This window comes from Mya arenaria, chromosome 13 (genome assembly GCF_026914265.1).
Source record: "Mya arenaria isolate MELC-2E11 chromosome 13, ASM2691426v1".
Classification (NCBI taxonomy): domain Eukaryota; kingdom Metazoa; phylum Mollusca; class Bivalvia; order Myida; family Myidae; genus Mya; species Mya arenaria.
Genome location: NC_069134.1, coordinates 58,018,201 through 58,040,604, shown reverse-complemented (window position 1 = coordinate 58,040,604; position 22,404 = coordinate 58,018,201). Strand labels below are relative to the sequence as shown.

The window sequence follows — 22,404 nt, the reverse complement described above, 5'->3', positions numbered from 1 at the left end:
GCAGCAAGTTTTAATTTGTGGACAATTATTTTGTAGGCAGCTGTAGCCTTGGTTTTGTTGTCACCTGTGTCCATAAGCATCACGTTAAATGTTGTTAATGTTTAAAAAATGTATTTGTATGAAACTTGCACACATAAATAAGTTAAAACCATTTAATTTGTATGAAACGTTTACAGGTAAAACACGTTAAAACCATGAAACTTGTACACAAGAATGACGACTTCCACATTTTAACACTCATTTATGGGAGCAAGTTTGGTTACTCCAATAAAGCTCCTAGTACTGAGTTGGAACTATCTTAGTGTCATAGTTTCATTATTTTGCTACATATTTGTGTGAATTGAACTTGAGAATGCATTGAAAGTTAACACAAAATTGAGGAAAATTAAAAAAAATATGATGTATTGTTGCCATTTGAAATGTTTATACCGATTAAAGATTATTGAAGTTACGACTTAATGACTTCATTGATACCTGCCCCAGGTATTAACATAATAAACATCGTTAACATTCAAATAAACAATGCACACCTGTAATGACAATACTGGTTTATGGCAAGGCACATTACTATTGTCATAATATTTCATGGGTTATCCCCCTTCCTCAACTTGGACCCATTCCGAATTGGCCATATTAATATTAATTCATGGAGCCACGGTTATGGTTACACTTGTCATATATTTCAGTGGTCACCCCCTTTTTGTTAAATACGAATGTAGTCATAGGAACAGCCACATGATGTTTCGGTAATAACTAGTGGATGGACTCAATAGTGTACCCATAAATGTTTATAGTGCAGCTTAATAGAGGATATTTGTTTATTTCAGTGTAAGATCGTGTTTTATTTCACGAGTGTCATATAAAAACATATTTTCACGAATGGCGATTTCCAAAGGGAAGTAACAACAACGGATTTTAAAAGTAGTTCTGAAAGTTGATATTTTCACTCCTTATTTTGCAGTGAAAATATAAATTTCACTGTTGTTATTTCACTGATGAAACTCAATATTTCATCGAAAAGCATGAAAGAAAATATTAAATTGCTCATTGGAGTAGACATTTTGGAATTACCGTAGGGCGCTTGGTGTGAATGAGATTTATGACAATATCTAGCATGGGGTTAATAATAGAATGAACAGTAGAAAAGGCTTGGATGAACTTGATTGGCCTAACCTTAAAGTTATTTTCTAGTTTATATTGCACGTTCTGCAGGACCATAATCACTAATATCCTGACTCTGAGTTGGGACTCAGTCTCATAAAACCAAATTATATTTTTGTTGTAAAATTGCTATTACAGGAGCAAATAAGTAATCTGTTCTATTATTAAGCACACACCATAAAAAGGTGTTACATTATAGATATTTTTAAACTTTAAAAATTCATTTTCTGAGCCCGAGTGTCAAACTCAGACTCAGGACGTTAGAAAATATGGCAAACAGAAGCACCACATATTTTTTAACTGACCTAAACGACCTATTAGTGCCTTTTTTAGAAAATGATGCCACGTTAAGGAGAACAAACATGTAACATTTATGAAGGTGCATTAGCTGAAAAAAAACTCGAAGAATGTTTGAGATGCCTACCAAATAGCATAATAAACCAAAATCAGTAAAAAGAGGCTAATTTTCTAGACTTTAATAGACGTGAATTTCATACATTAGCTAATCAAAGACATGTAAGTCGTGATTACTGAGTGACGGAGTAGTAAGTGGTCGCTTTCCTCCCGCAAGCATTGAGCAAGGAATGACCAAGAGTGTCCTTGCTCAACAAGGTCATTCTGGCGGTGGTCAGTAGATTGACTAACTTCACCTGAAATATGGGATTTGCAGCTGAACTTCTGTCCATATGCTAAGCCTTTTAAGTTTGATCTATATCTGTAAATATTCAAGATTTATTTCTCGGTTATATGCCACGTTTGCAAAAGAAAAACAGCACCTATTATAATCTTATTCATCATAGTCTTTTCGGGAGGCTTGGACACAGCATAGCATTTAATGAATTCACCAAGAATTAATACATTACACAAAAGAAACTCTGTCAAGTTTGCATCATATATACCTATCTCAAGTGCTGTCTTGCCTGCATCAGTGTGCACCTAGCCTGTGTCCAGAGCGGTCGTATTTTTATCAATATATTCATACCGACAGTCACTATAAGGGTCGTCGGTGAACACCTGTCTCCAGAGCAGTCATAATTTCGTCCATATATACAAACGGACAGCCACTGTAAGGGGCGTCAGTAAACACCTGTGTCCAGAGCTGTCATAAGTTCGGCAATGTAAACATACCTAACTAAGTGCTGTCTTGCCTGCGTCAGTGTGAAACTACTTCAGAGGCTGTATTGCTGCGTCAGTGTGCAACTACCTCAGAGGCTGTATTGCCTGCGTCAGTGTGCAACTACATCAGAGGCTGTCTTGCCAGCGTCAGTGTGCAACTACCGCAGAGGCTGTATTGCCTGCGTCAGTGTGCAACTACCTCAGAGACTGTATTGCCTGCGTCAGTGTGCAACTACCTCAGAGGCTGTATCGCCTGCGTCAGTGTGCAACTACATCAGAGACTGTATTGCATGCGTCAGTGTGCAACTACCTAAGAGACTGTATTGCCTGCGTCAGTGCGCAACTACGTCAGAGGCAAGTATTGCCAGCGTCAGTGTGCACCTACCTCAGAGGCTGTATTGCCTGCGTCAGTGTGCACATACCTCAGAGGCTGTGTTGCTGCGTCAGTGTGCACCTACCTCAGAGGCTGTATTGCCTGCGTCAGTGTGCACATACCTCAGAGGCTGTGTTGCTGCGTCAGTGTGCACCTACCTCAGAGGCTGTATTGCATGGTCAGTGTGCACCTATCTCAGATGCTGTCTTGCTGGCGTCAGTTTGCAACTACCTCAGAGGCTGTATTGATGCGTCAGTGTGCAACTACCTCAAAGACTGTATTGCCTGCGTCAATGTGCACCAACCTTATGAGCTGTCATATCCGTGTCAGTGTGCGCTTCCCTTAAGAACTGTCTTGCCTGCATCAGTGTGCATCTACCTTAAGGACTATCATGCGTTTGCTTGTTGCAGTCACGACTTCAGTGAACACCAGTCTTTAGATCTGTCACTATTTGTATATTATGTATACACACCGACAGCCACTGTTAGGCGTCAAGTGAACACCTGTATCCAGAGCTTTCATAATTTCGCCCATGTATACACACCGACAGTCATTGTAAAATGCGTCAGTTAACACCTGTCTCCAGAGCTGTCATAATTTCGCCCATATATACACACCGACAGTCATTGTAAAATGCGTCAGTTAACACCTGTCTCCAGAGCTGTCATAATTTCGTCCATATATACATACCGACAGTCATTATAATGGGCGTCAGTGAACACCTGTATCCAGAGCTGTCATAATTTCGTCTATGTATACATACCGACAGTCATTATAATGGGCGTCAGTGAACACCTGTCTCCAGAGCAGTCATAATTTCGTCCATATATTCATACCGACAGTCATTATAATGGGCGTCAGTGAACACCTGTCTCCAGAGCAGTCATAATTTCGTCCATGTATACATACCGAGAGTCATTATAATGGGCGTCAGTTAACACCTGTCTCCAGAGCTGTCATAATTTCGTCCATATATACATACCGACAGTCATTATAATGGGCGTCAGTGAACACCTGTCTCCAGAGCTGTCATAATTTCGTCCATATATACCTACCGACAGTCATTATAATGGGCGTCAGTGAACACCTGTCTCCAGAGCTGTCATAATTTTGCCAATGTATTCATACCGACAGTCACTGTTAATGGCCTTCACTAAACACCTGTGTCTAGAGCTGTCATAATTTCGTCAATGTTTACACACCGACAGTGACTGTTAGGGGCGCCAGTGAACACTTACCTCAAGGACGGTCATGCCTGCATCAGTATGAACGTCCTGCCTTTCCGCCAAAGAAAGGGCAAATATGTAGCAATCCGTTCCCTTCGATAAAGTCATCTGGTGCTGCAATAGCACAAGTGTTTGATGTATGTTATGTTATGAACTAAGCATGATCGCAGGGTGTGTTCCCACTTTCCCAACCCATCACAGAGAAGACATAGTTTGCCATTTTTATAATGGTATGTACTATAACGCATGTGTTTAGTAAGTCGTATAAGAATTGCATTAAAGGGGCTATTTCGTGTTGTTGAATTTTCGTGTAATTAAATACAAAACTTTTCTAGGAAAATTGTAAAACATACCAGTTAAGTTGATAGGTTAAGATAAATAAAAATATAAAATAAATAAGATGGAGACTACTATTCCGAGACAAACTGCTGTGTGTTGTTGGAAGAAGCTTAAATTAAGGTTATGCACCAGTCAATTGTAACCACGCCCCCCCCCCCGCCCCAGGTCCGCGGAATAGCGGGGACTTTTACTTTCGGCCCGGCCAACACCGGGTAAAATCCCCGCCCTGCGGAAACAAACTTTCGGTAAAATCCCCGATAAATGCCCCCGCAGCTCGGGGACTTCCTAGGTTAGGCCCATTCCCCGCTATTTTCGGCGCGTAAACAAACCCCCCCGCATTCACTCGGCACTACGGGGCCACCTGTAAGGTAACAACACAACCCATTTCCCCCGCTAACCCCGGTAAACCCCCGGACCTGGGGCGAATGGGAGTTGGGAGGGGGGGGGGGGGGGTCATTTGACTGGTGCATTATCATTTTTGCTTTAAGTGGTCGGGTACTGAGAAGCTTTCAAGCCGATATTTATTTTTAGATTTCTAAAAAACAGGCAAAAATGAGCTTGCCGGAGATGGCCGAGAAGTAACGATAGTTCTTTCGTGGAATACTTTTACGCATTTTAAATTCGAGTTTATATCCAAAACACAACAATAAATGCTTGCTTACCGTGTGGAAGTCGTAGAAGAATGATATTGTCTTGTGCACGGCAGGTTCGTGCGTGTGGTCGGGGTTTTGGGTGTGATGCGGGTGACGTGTCGTCATTTCCGGTTCAATTGTAGCCGCCTGAATTTATTGGACGAGTAAAAGGACATAATAACAACAGTTTCAAAATCTTTATTAATTTTGCTTATTGCATTTTAAATACAGTAGAAGTTTAAGGAAGTAGATTAATTTGAAATACGATGGAACATACTTAAAACCATTTTATAAACGCATGATAGAACTATGTACAACGTGGGTGAAAATTTGGATAAGCAGTGGTAGATCTATGTAATACATGTTTTTACCGATCTTGTTTTCCCTTTAATGTTCTTGCGAAATTTGAATAAAACAAAAATGGGCGATTAAAAACAGGGGCGAACCCAGGAATTGACGTGAAAATGGGCGTTACCTAGGGGGCGTTACTTTTTGGCTAGTGCCACTCACTCAGAACTGATTTTTTTTGGTTTAAAGTCTTGGCAAATTTGAACTATTTCTAGTCCGAAATGCTGCATTTTGGGCGTATTTGATTACTCTTTTCCTCCTTTATTGAAATTAAAAGTAAACGATTTTAGGGCGTGCCCACCCCCACTATTTACTACAGAACGCTTCAGACAGCAACGGTTATAGCCACGTTTGTGTAAGGATTAAATATCCTGGTCATATGTCCGCTCTCTTAAAAAAACACATTTAAGCAGATGATCATCAAACTTGGTTTAAACATATAAATAAAGTGTTGTGGATGTCACCTATGTGCCACCGGAGAAGACAGCAGTACATACTTCGACATTTTAGCCACGTTGCATTTCCAATGACCCCCACTTCAGCCCTTGACTACTAAACTTTCGGTAAAACGATTATATTTGTTGAATGCTATAAAAACCACATTTAAAAAAACACTTACCAAAGTGCATGATACGAACGCGAACAGCAGTACATACTTCAACAGTTTGGCGACGTAACGTTACCTATGATCCCTAAATCAACCATTGACTACAATAGTTTAGGTATTATAGTTTAGGTAAAACTGTGTTTTGAATGCTACTAAAACCACAATTAAGAAAACTTATCAAAGAGCATGCCACGAACGCGGACAGCATTACATACTTCGACGTTTTGGCGACGTAGCGTTTTCTTTGACCCTAAATTCTACCCTTGACTACTATAGTTTGGATAAAACTGTTATATTTGTTGAATGGTATTAACAAACTTACCAAAGCGCATGCCACGAACGCGGACATCAATACAAACTTCAACATTTTGGCGACGTAGTGTTCACTTTAACCACGGAACTTTGTAACTGAAATCTTGGCTATTTGAATGTGCTGACTTCAGTTTCTTATCATTTTATCTCTAACGTCGGCACTTTCGTCTCTCATTTTCACATATCGTGACTTCTGAATGCATAAGGAGCGGTCACATGTACTCACTTTCAAATGAATGTTAATAAATACGTCTAATATTCATTCGGAACTCCTCGGTCATTTCCATCGAAAACAACATCGGATGTACGCCGGTACATCAGTAGAAGTAGTTCGTACAAATAAAAAAAAATAGTATAAATTAATTATAGTGTGTTAAAGTGTACTTTGTATACTAGTATCTAAGTTTTAATTGATTGCCAGTGAACTGTATTATTGCGTGACTTATTAAGATTCCCAAGAATAAAGTCATTAAGTTTAACTGCTGAATTGATATTACTACGCGATCTACTTACAGCGTAGTTAAATGTAAAAATGTCTGACTTTGTAAACCGTCCATATACATTTGATGATGTTTTCGATGAAAATTACCAAGGTGTGCCAAATGTTTTATATCACGATACGAAGGTACTAATATCTGGAATTAAAGCTGCACTCTCACAGATTGAACGATTTGACAACTTTTTTTTATTTTTTGTCTTGACACGAGCCAATTTTTGCGAAAATCAATGGAAACCAGTGAAAGAAGACTGCTGACAAAAATTACATCGCAGGTTTTTATGTTTAAGTTCAAAAATTGATGTTTAATGAATTTTTCTTAAACCGTTAGTTTAAACCATAAAACATTAATTTTTGAACGGAAATATGAAAATCTACGATCTGATTTTTTGTCAATAATCTTATATCATTGGTTTGCAGATATTTTCACATAGATTTGCCCTTTCAAAGACAAAAAAAAAATTGTCAAAACGTTCAATCTGTGATTTGTTATAAGTAATACTGTTTGCAAATGCAAAGCGTGCTCGTCGATAAATTAATAAAATGACTTAATAAAATCATGTTCACAGTGTTGAAACGAACTGACTGCCAATTTGTACCGCCACAAAAAACGGTTTCGAACTGTTATTTTTCGGCACTTCAAAGCTATTATACTAGTGTAATATAAAAAAAAACGTATTTACCATTACTTGTTGTATATATACACGTTGATTTGTTATATGAAAATATGTACATTGTATGTTTATGTAGATGATGAACATTGTACAAGTCTTAATAAAAATGTCTGTCTGTCTGTCTGTCTGTTATTAAAATATTTGTCACTGTCTGCTTTAATCATTACAATTCACAAATTAGAGCTTAAATGTAGTATTAGTCATCAGTAAAAAAAACACTTCCAAAAAGCGATATATTTTATAAAATGTTCACCCAAGTATGTAATATTTTGAAAAAACTTGTGAAAGAAAACAAGCCTATCTAGAACGTTTTCATATTCATTAAAATGATCTTGAACTGCAAAACGAATTGTACGATATGCAGTCATTTAATAACAAGGGAAGTAATAAAAAATAAATATTGTTTCTATTTATTTATATTATACTGACATTCTTTCCAAGACAGTATGGATTAGTTAACATGTCATATACTTTAAAAAACTATTTCCATTATTGTTTAAATTTCATGATTCTGAGTAAATGTTTCCGCATAGTTGTGTATTTACACTGCTGTACTGCCAGACTGCTAGACTGCTAGCTTCACATACGTTTTGTAACCATGATATTCAGATGAGAGCTCAATTTAAAGCTTCGTTTAATTGCTTGGTTGATGTGAAACCATTTCAAACTGACAGAACAAACGGCTCATAAAATCACTAAAAATGAGTGTTAGGAAGAGAAATCAAAATGACAAGCACCGTAAACGTGAGCAACGTCAACAACTTAATTCATAGCAAACTTTATACAGGTTAATATTTTTGTTTGGCCTTTGTTTTTTTTTATAGATATATATTAATTTTCATTATATTAAGTAACTTATTATTGATAAAAGTAAAGCAAAACTCATACAGATTAGTAGTTTCCTATTGCTTTTAATATCATCGATGTTATCATTTTTTTATAAATTAATATTAATACAAGTAGTTTTTGTAGATGATGCACCAGTTGTTATAAAGGCAAAGTCTGATCAAGCTTCAGATTGCCTTGAAGAATCTGAGTTAAATTATTATTTAGATATTAGTTTTTATTCAATGATTTAAACAACACCAACAACCACATTTTCAACTTCATATTTCGAACAATAACAATTATATATGCTGTGATATCTTTATCATTTCCATGACAAAGTTGTAGATATTTACATACATATTTCAGGTCTCTGATTCCGCATTGCTCTCAAACTACTTGGAACAACAAATAAAATGGAACAGGAGCTACAGCGACACAAAAGGAAGCTCCAGTTCCGGAACCTGAAGAGCAGGGATCTTCTGCATCACTGGAAACCTCTCTTTAACCGTCCTATCTGTCCCAGTATTGTGCTGATAGTGATCCAGACAGTGTATTTTTTGTAGCTCCAGCTAAGGGAGACATTCCTACTCTGAGAGGCAAGCTTTCCAAGCTAATTTCGCAGGTGGTAAAAACCCATACACAGAAGACTAAAATAACGAACTTTCACTTAAGCGATACTTCATTTCAAGCTTATTTTCCATTAATGCCAGATTTGCTAGTGCTCCAGAGTACATACATTTGTTTGTACAGTACACGGCGGTACTTCATGATATTTCCTTCTATATGAATTGATATGAGAAAGTCTGCAAGCTTGAGTGACATCAAATCTCAAATGTTGGCTGATTCCAAGAAAGTAATGAAAATGCTGATGCAAATGAATATTGCCGTGTTGTACAGATGCTGAAACAACTTGGCATACCGATCTTCTTCATAACATTCTCCGCAGTTAACAAAAGATGGACTAAAATAGTTGAGACAATATACAGCAAGGCATATCAAAGCCGGACGATATGTATTGGTTGCAGTATTACAACATCTTATACGGTAACACTGTTACTGCAAGCTCGCATGTTTGACACACGACTCCGTGGCTTTATCAAATGCATCATTTTGAGTCCATCCAATGCAATTGGCATGGTACAATATATATTTTGAAGTTTATCATTTCAAGCACGTGGATTGCCTCACTAGCATGTACTGGTATGGAATGAAAATGTCCCATAATGGAGTAAAACTCCTGAATATAAAGTAATGTAAATTATTGAAAAATAACTGCCGCTTCAACTTTACTCGGCATTGCTCTCGGTAAGCATTTATTGCATCTCATTCTGAAGCTGAAGATGATCACCTGAGGTCAATGTCAAAGAAAATAGGACTAGACTGTCTATAACAGCGTGACGTCGTATTTTTCGCTTCCCTATTTTCCACAATGCTAATACCACCAACTATCAATGGATATTACTCCCGCAAACAATAATTCTTTCTGTCGAAAATGGTACCTAAATAATCATGACTATTTTCTTATCAACTGTTGTACGGGTTTTAATTAATTCTGTGAAACAATAAAACGAGCAAAAAAATCACAAGCGTTTTATAACGTGCTATATGCTGGGACCATCACAACCGGGACCTCGAGGTAAGTGTTAAAGTAGGGAAGCTTAACTTAAGTTAACTTATACACATGTATGTCAAATAAATTATCTTTTAATGATAAATAATATTCAACATGAATATATTGTTGATGGTTATTGGACAAATAACAACTCTGCTCTCAGATATTTGGCACTATTCAATGCCTAGCAATATTGAGTGAAAAGTACTTTGTGGTGTTGTTGTTTTCACTTACAATGCATTGGTCACTCGTTTTAGTGTGATAATATAGATCGTCTTTTAATAAGGCACTATTTATATAGGGACATTTTGAATGAAATTTTAAACTTTCGTTTTCTGTTATTATTTTGATGTCAGTGACCGTAGGAATTATATACAGCGCGGATTGTGCGATGATAGTCTCACCAGCGGACGGATTGTGCATCACTCAATTGCTAGGGTTCGTGTTAGCTAAGGTTAGAGTTAGGGTTAGGGATGACGATAGTTTCATCAGCGGACGGATTGTGCATCACTCAATTGCTAGGGTTCGGGTTAGCTAAGGTTAGAGTTAGGGTTAGGGATGACGATAGTTTCATCAGCGGACGGATTGTGCATCACTCAATTGCTAGGGTTCGGGTTAGCTAAGGTTAGAGTTAGGGTTAGGGATGTCGATAGTTTCATCAGCGGACGGATTGTGCATCACTTAATTGCTAGGGTCAGTATAGGTCAGGATAAGGGTTAGGTGTGCCAAACACAATACATATCCGCCCTGCATTGACACCATGTGCTTTACTACAATAAAGCCATGTAGAAAGAACCTACCGTCAGTAACTTTACTTTTTTTGAAATATTATGTATTGTTTTCCCTATCGCATTTTTTCACAAGGGCTATTTATAAACACATCGTTTCTGAAAGTTGTCTTAATCTAGAACAACGGTGATTCATATGGCATTCAACCTTAAAAGCCGAGTATCCGAATTAACCAGGAAGTGAATTAATGTTTACCAAATTAGTCAACTGCTGTAAATCGTAAATTATTTTCAGTAAATATGGAGGTAGGTTCATGCATATCATTATTTTATCATATTAAGATTGCTATTTATTAGGGTTTGCCCTAGCTAAAACAATGCAGGGATACTTTTTATATCATTTTGATATTGTTAACGCTTCAACTCTCCCATTTAAACAGTGGGTGAAACTATATTTGGCAATACTATGCATTAATAAACAATCTTAAAACTACCAAATGTACCCGAAAATGATAAAAACTGAAATTGTTGTTACAGTGAGCCGTTATCTTCACATAAATATATTCCGGGAAACGAAATGATTATTTTAGTCAACCATTTTGTATATATTTAGATTTTTTCTCGCAAAAAATGTATCCATTTGTTAATAAAAAGTGTACTCATGAGGTAGATCAGGTAGCTAAGCTGACTTTTTGCTGGGCAACGTCTATCACCTGTGGCCATGATTAGTGTGGTACATAATTTGTCTCTCCTATAATGTTTTACTTGAGATATATTTCATTGTAGATAACAAATGGAATTTATCATCATCATCATCATCATCATCATCATCATCATCATCATCATCACCACCACCACCACAACCATCATTATCATCACCATCATCATCATCATCATCACCACCACCACCACCACCACCACCGCCACCACCATCATCATCATCATCATCATCATCATCACCACCACCATCTGACTCTACATCGTAGCAAATAAAAGTGAATGCTACTAAAATGGTTCACAAAACAAACTTAAACATTTCTATGAACTAGATATATACATAGACTAAATACAACATGACGACGCGGTGATTTCATTTTAAGTACATATATAGAGGCAGAGGCTTAACCCCACTCCACCACTTCTGACGCCGGACTTTAAAGAAGCGCTTTCTTTTGCTGACATAACATCCCCCCACACACCCCTTAGGTCCATATTCCGTAGCTTTATCTGTCATCTGGAAAGATATTTAGGCATGATAAAAGAACAAAATATTATTATATCTATCTTTGATTTTTTTTTTAATAAAAATCAAACCAAAGTAGAGGATTAAAAGCAAGCTTAACAAACAAATTGGTCTATGGTCAGAGATACTGAAGGGGTTATACTTACACATTACCCATGATACCACTTATCACAATTACCACATTGAATCAGAAAACAACACTGGCGAAAAATACCGGGTACCTTCTTCGAACATTACCTATATGCTGTGCGGGATTTTCCCGCCATGAAATGATTTATGGTAGTAAACATCTATCTTGAGAGTGCTTAAGACGGTCATAATTGACCACAAAAAGTGCCTTACGCATTTTTACTCTGAATAATGAAGTTGATATTTACACTCTGATTGCCCTTCCAGAAAGCCGAGAGCTTTTCGCACTAACCTTTTATGACAGCAGTGTCCAACATATACTACATCATTTTCCACGTATGTCCGCTGTAAAACACGCACACCATAATCCCTTCTCATACGTTTTATAGAGGTGCTAAGGGTTTGTCGAGCCACTTCATATGCAGCTTCCATGTCTTTTTTATAAGAGTTGCAACATATTCATCTTCATGCAACCAGATTTAGTTGGTTTCTCTACCCAACATGAGCTTGTTCGCTGTAAAACTCGGTTAACTGAACAGCGAAGTGCTCCTGCTATTTGTGGCAGATGCACATCCCATGGATTCTGGGACTCACGAATTTAACAGCGAATAACAACCATAAGCATTCTGTTTTATAGGGTGTACCTGCTCGATATTACTGCATATGAATAACCTCTTGTTTGTCTACTTTCTTTTGTTATATCATATTTATTTCTTTTTTAATCATCAGTAGACGTCATTGTGTTGAAAGTAGCAAAAGCTGGATAAGCAACTATTAACATCAACGGTCAGACAATATATTCTGCATTTACATTGAAGAAGAGCATGAAGGCAGTATATCACAATCTTCCTGAAAAAGAGTAAGATACTCTACGAGCAAAACGTACACATATTCAGCTCCTGACCATCGACGAAATATTTGGTGAGCAAGACAGTCTTAAAGTATATAACTAAAAGACTTTATCAAATCAAATGTTTTCATTCAATAGCAACCTTTGATAAATACCCCTTATATTTGGGAAGAATCTTCTAAATGTTAACTCAGGAGCACATTCACAATACAAGTGGACCATATTAAAATGCAACAACCTTCCAAAAATACTTCGGCAAAAACAAGATTGACCTTTGCAGAAGTCCAATGAAGCTCCTATTAAGCATGAGCATGTACATATACTCAAATCGTGATAAGTGTCAGAAACCTGTCCTTCTGATACAATACATACTTTCTCAACAAAGAAACAAGTGAAATCTTATAACTTGACCAAACTGACGGAATTAGGAAAACCAATATATCTCTGACTGCTATAGATGTATCACACTCTGCAAGCGGTAACATGTATGAAGGCCTTCCCCGGCTAATTGGCTAGATACCGTGATGTCTTCCAGCAGTTTTACATATAGCAGTTGAAGAAAAAGTGATGTTGACAATAATTACGGACAAAGCGCACACGACGTAAAAAATAGAATCCAAAAGTCAAATCAATAATTTCCATTCGAATCACACTTTAACATTAAAGGGACTGTATGATAAAACAGCGAAAAAAAAAGAAAATTGTCGAAAACTGACATTAACTTGGTATCGATGTGCTCAATGCATTGGAACTTACAATCTGAAGTACTACATAGTTCACAATAAATTTATTTTTCGCAGTTTTTTCGTATTTTTCCATTAAAAAAATATTACTAGGTATCTCTACCTAGTAGAATTAATTCCTTATGGGTGATTGGCTAGTCGATGTTATCACGTGATATGACCATGTTAGGTATATAACTTAAATATTCCAACTGTGTAGAGTAAGTCTTCGTAGCACAGTGGATACAGCACTTGACTGCCATTTTGGCGACACCGGTTCTCCGACATGATTTTTTCTTACATTTTGGTATGTTTTTTTTTCAATTATGATATCAAAGAGTAAAACATTTCATTGAATAACTGTCGTGAGATTCGTTATGGTACCAACTACAGTCCCTTTAATATTCTTTTTACAAAAAATAGAAACACATTGAGCTTTGATGTACTTAAACTATCATTCTCCATCCCATAGTTCCACAGCGCTAGAAGATGTTAAGCATGGTAAAGGCCTCAGAAAATGTAATAATTTCTTGTTTGTGTGATATGGAATACTTTATTGTATAAATCAAAAGATTGCTGAAATAAAGCAATTTAACTGTTCACCTGTATATTGTACGGATAAATTGTCAGAAATATACAACGATGAAATTCAAGTTACGATCAATGATCAGCTATTTTTTTTAGGAATATTGTAAATGGAAACTAGGGGTAAAACTATTTCTTTTTTATAATACTAGTTTTAAAGCTTAGTGAAAAATACATGAAGAGAACATAGAACTTTCAGAAACGAATTTGAGTGATGAAAATAAAGAAAGATTAGAAACATTGCATAATGAATTAAATGCGTTAAGCGCAGAGGAAATAAGAGGTCATTTTAATGTATTAGATCAAGAGTCCAATTTATTGATTATGGTAAAAAGCCAACACATTGTTCCGTGGGCTTGAAAAGAATTACTCTATTAGTAAATGCTTTCAATTTATTGAAAATAAATGTGGTTGTTTTGTACATATTTTAAAAGAGGCATCTTTATTCCATAGAAGTTGACTATACTATTGAAAATGATTTGAAAATACTTTCTGTACCTCAGTCCTGGAAAGGCCTTTTAACATCGAAAGAAGCCTCATTTACTTTTCAAAAAATATGATAAATGACAAAAGTCCAAGCTCGGTTGGCTTCGCCGCAATTTTCTTTTAAGCTTTTGGCCTCCAATTTGGTTAGATCTAAACATTTAGAGATAAAACTAAGGAGTTATAACTATATCAATGTCCTTACAATTGACAATGTTAAATTACCATAATTTGCAGCTTGACACACGTCTTTGTTGCAAGATTCCCCTTTGGACGATTCCTCTGAAAATATTTTGAAATTTGGCCAGATTTTCAAAGTTTTCCATATCGACATATTATAGTGAAAAGTAGTCCCGCCCCCGGCGGTCATGTTTGTTTACGAATCAACATGGGGAAGAGGCGTTTTTAGAGGATCATAAGGAACATTTCTGTGAACTTATTTAAAATAGGTCCATAGGATTCAGAGAAGAAGATTTTCAAAGTATAGATATTAAGTGAAAAATAGCCACATCCCCTGGCGGCCATTTTTTACTAATCAGCATTTGGTGCAGGAATTTGATAGATGGTCACCCAAGGAACATTTCGGTGAAAGCTTGTTGAAATCGGGTCAGCGGTGTCTGAGAATAATATTTTCAAAGTTTTTCCTTTCGGCTGCCAAGGCAACCAGAGTTTTGCATTGAACGAAATGAAAGAGGACCATCCAAGAAACATTCATGTGAAGTTTGGTTGAAATTGTCCCAGTGGTATAGGAGGAGAAGTTGTTTGAAGGAATTTGTTGACGACGGACGGACGACGGTGCTATCAAAATAGCTTACGCTGAGCACTTTGTGCTCAGATGATCTTAAAAATGCAACATTCTCCTTTATTTGACTATTGAAATACACATTTGTGAATATGGGTCACCTCAGATCTAGGTCACTAGGTCAAATATTGGAAATATTTTTCCGATGTCATTAAAAAAAATCTATGCTTACCAAACCTATCAATATCAGTCAACAACTGAATTCAATTGCTATTTTGTAAACACACCTCCCTATCATGAATTTCATATTTTTATTTTTTTAATTAACTTTAAAAATATTTGTGTACATGAAATCTTAGATGATAAAGTGTGTCATCTAGGGTCAAAAACTAGGTCTCTGAGACAGATCTTATTGGAAAAGCTTATGTATTTATAAAATGTTCATGGAATACTTTTTGTTGATCAGGTTATTTGTGTGAACGATATATCCGATAAGTATAAATATGGGTCTTTTTGGTTAAAAATACTAGGTCACTAGCTCAAATCCTAGGTTTTCAAAATTGCATCGTCAAATAAAAAATCCGGCTTTGATGCGGCGTTGCCGCATTGGCTGTTGTTTTATTGTTTTACATTGTTATGGCCCTTCGTAACTTTTCAAAGAAATACATATTTTCCATGTTTTATACGCCCGTTTAAAAAACGCGACGTATTATAATTTCACCTGTTCCATACAGGCGGGCGGCATCCTGTTTGTTATCCGATCAATAACTTAAGAACCCTTTGTCTGACCAGGTGAGCGATATAGGGCCATCTTTGCTTAATTATTAACTTAGGTTGAATCTATCCAAGGTACGATTTTTTTATTTTGGATAAACAGCATTATTTGAGCAAAATTTTTCGTACGGAAATTGCTGGAGTTTTGATCAACCATACAAAGTGATGGTTTGAAAGCTATGACAAATTCTCGACACATTCTAAAAAAGATGATTTAAGAAAAATATTCTTTTGCTTTCTCTAAAGCGGTAATTTAAATCAAAACAAAAGAAAAGCCATAAGATATATTACAAATTCATTTTGGAAAGATTTTCCAATTCGTTTTCCGTTCTAATATATCTTCTTATAAAGTAAGAAAGAATGAGACAAATTATAAGGCCTCCAAATGTTTCGAATCACATTCAAAATGATATAATTACAACTTTGAACAGGTTAAAATGAACAATAAACCATTTAAAAAAATGTTCGGGTTTTATGTTTTATTATTAATGACAATAAATTGATTGCGGAGAACTGGAAGCTGAATGCTCGTCTGAAGCACAGAGTCAACATGGCGGGTCATCTGTCAGATTTCGACTTGTTTAAAAATCGTTTTGGTAGTTTTGAGTTGTTTGAGCTGGAATTGAGTAAGGAAACTGCTGCTGCTGCTGAGATTCCTCCAAAAATTGAAGAACTGATGAACATTTCTTTATATGATTTGCCTGCAGTTACAAATAAAAATAAAAGTAAAATTGAAAGTTTAAATCTAGGTCATGAGCTTAATGAAAGTAATGACATACCAACCATTCATGAATATAAACAACAGGGCAGTAGGTTTAATGGTATTTTTTTTTTAAAGGCAAGGAATAATGGAAGATACATTTTAGAGTTTGAACAAGTCGCCTTTACGTAAATATATTACCTGAATGGTGCTGTTAATCCGTTTCGAAATGGTAAAAAAATGAGGAGTCGGCAGCCATTACTGGTCTCATTGTTACTAAATTTAGCCCCACGTGTCTCCAAGTCGACGATGTATTCATACGCGTCGGAAGGCAACATGCTACTTGGAACTATCGAGTGATGATTTGCGGTTCTTGGATAATAACAAAATAAAAATGATTTTTAAATACTTGTAATTATAAGAATTGAATATTATTTTTCTGCGTTTTATTGATGTACATGAATCTTTGGTGTTAATGCTAATTAGGTGAAATTGTTCCGACACTTCTTACATCATTGAAACGCAGAAAAATAATGTTCAATTCTTAAAGACATTATTCAGAAAACTAACTCTGTATTGACCCTTGTATATGAATGAATATATTTTCACAGCATATGGAGCGTGATCCTGAGGGAAAACAAGCCATGTCCCTGAGACTGTCCAAGGTGCTCGGTAATATCGGGGTCAACAGGAAGATGGTCATCGTGAGGAGAAAGACACGGTTGATCATGGAAAAGCTTGAAACAGTCTACAATAATTCCTGCCGAGGATATACCGTACAAATCAATTACTTTGGCAGTCAATCGGAAGGCACGACGACATTGGGAATGGAATCTGATATAGATAAGTTTTGTAATGACACTGAAACACCTGTACTGCTGGAACTGTCTGACTGGCAGCCTGGACGAATCTGGAGTCTGCTGGTTCTAAAGAATGAAAATTCCCCGCCCCAACACTGCAACCTGCAGATGCTTAGGCCCGACCGTCCACTACCAGTGACACTTGACAACTTGATTCCAGTGGAAATGAAGAATGATATAGAAGTGGACATAGATGGGAGGTTGCTGCTTAAAAACACCCGATTGGACGAACTGACTAGAGCCTATGGAAAAAACGAATACATCATAAAAGGTCCGTCAAGAAGTGTGGTTAAAGGTTATGATATAGTGTATGCGCTTTCATGTACTAGAAGACCAGATGAATGCGTGTACCTCTTCCGCAGACCACGACCGGGGCATTGGCCGAGACCTGCGATATTGGAAAAGGCAAGGAAAACTCAAACGTATTTTGTCCAACAGGGATATTCTGAAAGCTATCATAAGCAATTGGAATGGAGAATTACTACGCCAAGTATAGACAGGCTGCTGATGTTTGATCTCAATATGATCAAACTTAAGGTATACACATTTCTCAAAGTATTAAGAATAACATATTTTAAGCCCATGTTTGGTGATAGGTTAAGCACATTCCACTTTAAGACAGCCTTCTTTTTCACCGTGGAAACCTATCCACCTGTGATCTGGAAAAAGAACAATCTGCTTCAGTGTGTGATCTACTGTCTTACCACATTCGAGCGCTGGTGTAGGATACATTATTGCCCACATTACACGATTTCTGGTGTGAACTTGTTTGTAGGCAAACTGAATAAGTTTGAGCTGCCCAGTATCTCAGAAATGTTGTCAGACATGATAGAAAACATAAACAATTATGTGGCAGACATAAAAATGGACCGATTGGGTGAGAGAATGCTACGGTTAACAGGAACCAAACTCCCAATCGTTAACCTATCGACAAGACTTGAAAATAAACTGAACATACTGCAAGACTGCTTGACGCAACTTCTAATTAAATTTCACCACTTATCAACAATGTTGGGAGGAGGTTCAAAAGAGGAAAGTGCCATGCAGCTGATGATAAATTATTGCAGTTTGGTAGACGCTCACCATGCATTCATACAGGACACTACTGAAAAGGAGTTCGCAAAGGATGTCTTTTCCATGTTAATCAAGTCTTCCAATGTTGTCTTAGCCTCATTGCAGGCTTCAGTTTGCAAAAAGTCACATCAAGATATCACAGAAGAAATAATCGACCAGTACCAAGCTTCTATGGATGTGTCTTCCGGCGGATTGAAATTCGCCTCCATGTTGTACTGCAATGGTCGCTATGAGAAGGCAGCTGCTGTATTAAAACACATTGAGGAACTAATGCATCCAGACGTGTGGCACTTTAGTTTAAGTAAAGGAAGGATGACCTTTAGACCTAGTCGTATCTTTCTGATGAAAGCACTGGACCTACCGCTTTCAACGGTTGTGAATACATCAGTTGCACTTAGTGTCACGTTCTGCCGTCAGGAACTATACTGTTTACCCAAACATTTAATATATGAGATGTACAGAACGTTCACACATACAGACTTCCAACAACGCACATTTGATGAAAATTATATGGACGGTGCAAGTATTGAATCTGTTCCATTTCTCTACTTCTTGCAGTATCTCACATACAGACAGCTCAGACAAGATGACAAAAAACGTGCATCAGTAAGTAAACTTGCAGACTACCTCGATGATGAAAGAAATTGGCATGGCTATCTCGAGACAGCATACAATACACTGGGTCACTGTTATGAACTGGAGAACAGACTTGACCTGGCCTGGCAGTGCTACTCTAGATCACTAAGTGTGTTTCCCTTCAACAATGCTGCAAGTTGGCACATGGCAATTTTAATGTACAATCATTACCGTTCACGTTGCGACAACCATGCATTTTAACGCTGTTTAAAAATTGTTTACTGGTTGCTCAAAACGTTGTGATGCGATGAGAGTAGCTCAACATTTATAAAGTTGTGACAACGCTAAGGCATAATGTTGATACAGCGTTGTCACAACGTTATGTGTTTACTGCATGTTGATGATTTAACACATGTGTGATCTGAAATTGCCGAAACGTGCTTTTATACTATTAATTTAAGCATACTATCTACACTATAAACATTTGAATAAGGAGGTAATAAGCCTTTAATATTGACTGATCAATAAACATTTGAAAATGCTTGTATCAACTTCTATCTCAAAATTCTAGAAGAAACCTTAAGAGAGTCATTGGGCAACTGGCCAGTATTATATAACGTAAAGTTGATGTTAACAGTGATTTTTTGATAAAACATGTCTGATTATTTGGAGGATAGAAAATTATATATTTCGAAACTAATGTTATGAATCATGCACTTATTATTGGTAGAGTTGACATGTTTAAGACGTTATGTAGAATAAACTTAAATCGTCACGGTGGCGTAAATATAACAGTAACTTGCACAACGTGCTTTAATCAAACAAGGTAGTACATTATGCTGCTTATATCAAAACGACGTTGTAACAACGTACGGACAACGTTTGCTTAGAATACGAAAATCGCGAAAGCCCCCAAAGTATCTCGTTTTTTTAACACAACGTCAAAACAACGTTAAAATAACGTTGTCCCATATTTAAAATTTCATTATCATTTTAATACTTTTTTTTATGAAATGTTTGCCTTCAGCTATTTATAACACGCTCATAAATTGTATGATAATTAGTGGAAACTAGTAACAAATAAATTTAGTCACAAAGTTGTGACGTAGTTATACAAACACCTTATCATGCCACAACCGTCACACAACGTAATACTAACGTTATCTGTTTGCTGGGATGGTCGTAAAGTCTACTAATCTTGCACTGGCCAAACGTTCATCGTTGTATGAAAACATTAGGGCACTGCAGGGAAAGTCGTAAAGTCGTCCGGTCTTCACGAACAGTTGATTATTACTTCGTCTTGATCTAATAAAATGGAAAAGCAACGAAAGAAACTGTTTAAGATTTGCTTCCGTTTAAATCCGTTCAATGTACCATATATATATATATATATATATATATATATATATATATATATATATATATATATATGGATGAAACTTACATATACGACAAAGTGTAACTTGGACTTGACGCGATTAAAGAATTAAATAATCGGGACCGGTCTTTCGTAAAGTTTTTTTGGTTTCCTGTCGCGTCTTCGTTTCCGTCACTGCGTTTTAATTAGATAATACGCACTTAAATTCTTTAGGTTGTAATATTCCATATACACGATTTTCGTTTCTTTGGCCACTTCGCCTACTACCAAAGTAATTCGAACAATAACATGCTTTAAGCAAGCGCTTGTCATAGTGCTTTTGGTGTCCTGGTTTCCGACATACAGACAGCAGTGGTCATTTGAGATGGAGGAACAATTTCTCCTTTAAATTCCCTGACCATACCAATCTGCGTCATTTCACTCTTGGCGGAAAATACGAAGATAGCTTTTCATATTTTGGTAATTCATTTTTTTGTGCAAGTTAACCTCGATTTAAAATTTCTGACTCGCATTCAGGGTAAAATACACAATTGCTATTGGATAATTAGAATTTGGGGCATGGGTATCTGTGAATACATCGAAAGAAACAAATACGTACCGTCTCACAAGATGCTTGCATTTAAAGTGCCTGGTACCGAAACAATTACACACGAGATCACCGCTTCTTTATAAACAAAGCGATTCTCCGCGAAGTTTCTTCATCAATACGTTATATTACACGAGTGGTAGACATACTGTTATTTTTAGCGTTATTTTTTCCTTTGAAGTTTATGCAATGAACATGACAAAAGGACAGCAATTATCTACTTTAAGGTAAAGATTATACGAAAACATTCAGTTGTGTTTGAAAATATCCACTTATCGTGATCTCGCGGAGAAATAGTACGACGAACGATCGCAGACAGTACGGTGTCATATAAGCCTTTAGGTGAGATTAACGTACTGACAAAGCTTCATCCGGATTGGACAAATGTGGTCCCTGTAGGATAAACACGATTTTTCTATGATATTTGACCTGCGTCTTTATCTTTAAATCTCATTTTAGTATCGCAATTGACTTTTATTTTATGCATATCAAATTCCTTTTCCATATCCAGCAGTGAAAATACAGCACGCCGTATTGAGAAATCCGTATAATAATACTGTCGTTTTCTGATTCCATATCATGCGAGTACCGTGTGTAATCTCTGAACTACTTTCGCGTTTCTAAAATTAGCGTGACCAAAAACAGCATGTAAAACAAGTCAATTGTTAAATACATTAAATTATCTAACTATGCTCACGCTCCAGAAGCATGTAAATATTCAAGAACATGGTTCTCATGTTCTTCAAAGAACCATGAGGATAAGCATGAAGCAGCGAACTCTTCCAATCTATCTAGACAGCTTCGCGAACTAGTCGTTTGCCATTTCGAAGTCCATAAATTGTTGCATTATCCATGTTTATTATCATAAATATGAGCTGACTTCGTTTCGCTGTAGTAGCTTCCCTTGACTTCATTACACAAAACTACATTCCACATTCGAATTCATACGCGCATTTGAAAGATGGCGTAAAATTTAAATCAAATTGAAACCGAATAATAAAAAAGAATAATGTAATATAATAAATGGAATATTACGATAGAGCGGTTTTTACGGTCTCGACGGATACGTGCTTACACACCGAACGCGACGTGATACCGGCCACCAAAAAAGCGTCCTATCATAATATCCCCTATATATTTCATTGTAAAACAAACCAACCTATAACGAGATTCAACTGATTGGCAAAATGCACTATTAAAACCCTTTTCAAATATTTCCATTCAAACAATAAATAAAAACGCTTCATTTG

At 36.6% G+C, this 22,404-nt stretch overlaps 2 protein-coding genes across 2 annotated transcripts; one reads left to right on the top strand and one right to left on the bottom strand.

Annotated features, from left to right (window-relative positions):
• Positions 1 to 1,688: 1,688 nt before the first annotated feature.
• LOC128215424 (uncharacterized) lies at positions 1,689 to 6,190 on the bottom strand. The gene is made up of 4 exons (XM_052922109.1): positions 6,125 to 6,190; positions 4,878 to 4,994; positions 3,889 to 3,990; positions 1,689 to 1,811 (listed from the first exon to the last, which is right to left on the bottom strand). Exons 1-4 carry the CDS (start codon positions 6,167 to 6,169, stop codon positions 1,689 to 1,691), a joined length of 387 nt encoding a protein of 128 aa, XP_052778069.1. The 5' UTR covers positions 6,170 to 6,190.
• Positions 6,191 to 10,695: 4,505 nt separating this feature from the next.
• On the top strand, positions 10,696 to 19,927 carry LOC128214486 (uncharacterized). Its single transcript, XM_052920979.1, has 2 exons — positions 10,696 to 10,758; positions 17,292 to 19,927. Exons 1-2 carry the CDS (start codon positions 10,753 to 10,755, stop codon positions 19,449 to 19,451), a joined length of 2,166 nt encoding a protein of 721 aa, XP_052776939.1. The 5' UTR covers positions 10,696 to 10,752; the 3' UTR covers positions 19,452 to 19,927.
• The last annotated feature ends 2,477 nt before the right edge of the window (positions 19,928 to 22,404 follow it).

Excerpts from the sequence above, each read along its gene's own strand:
- LOC128215424 (XM_052922109.1), bottom strand. The coding sequence starts at position 6,169 with ATGTTGAAGTTTGTATTGATGTCCGCGTTCGTGGCATGCGCTTTG. Across the intron at positions 4,995-6,124 it reads CGTTCGTGGCATGCGCTTTG|GCGGCTACAATTGAACCGGA; the intron begins GTAAGTTTGTTA and ends CAATAAATTCAG. Across the intron at positions 3,991-4,877 it reads TCTTCTACGACTTCCACACG|CACCAGATGACTTTATCGAA; the intron begins GTAAGCAAGCAT and ends GTGCTATTGCAG.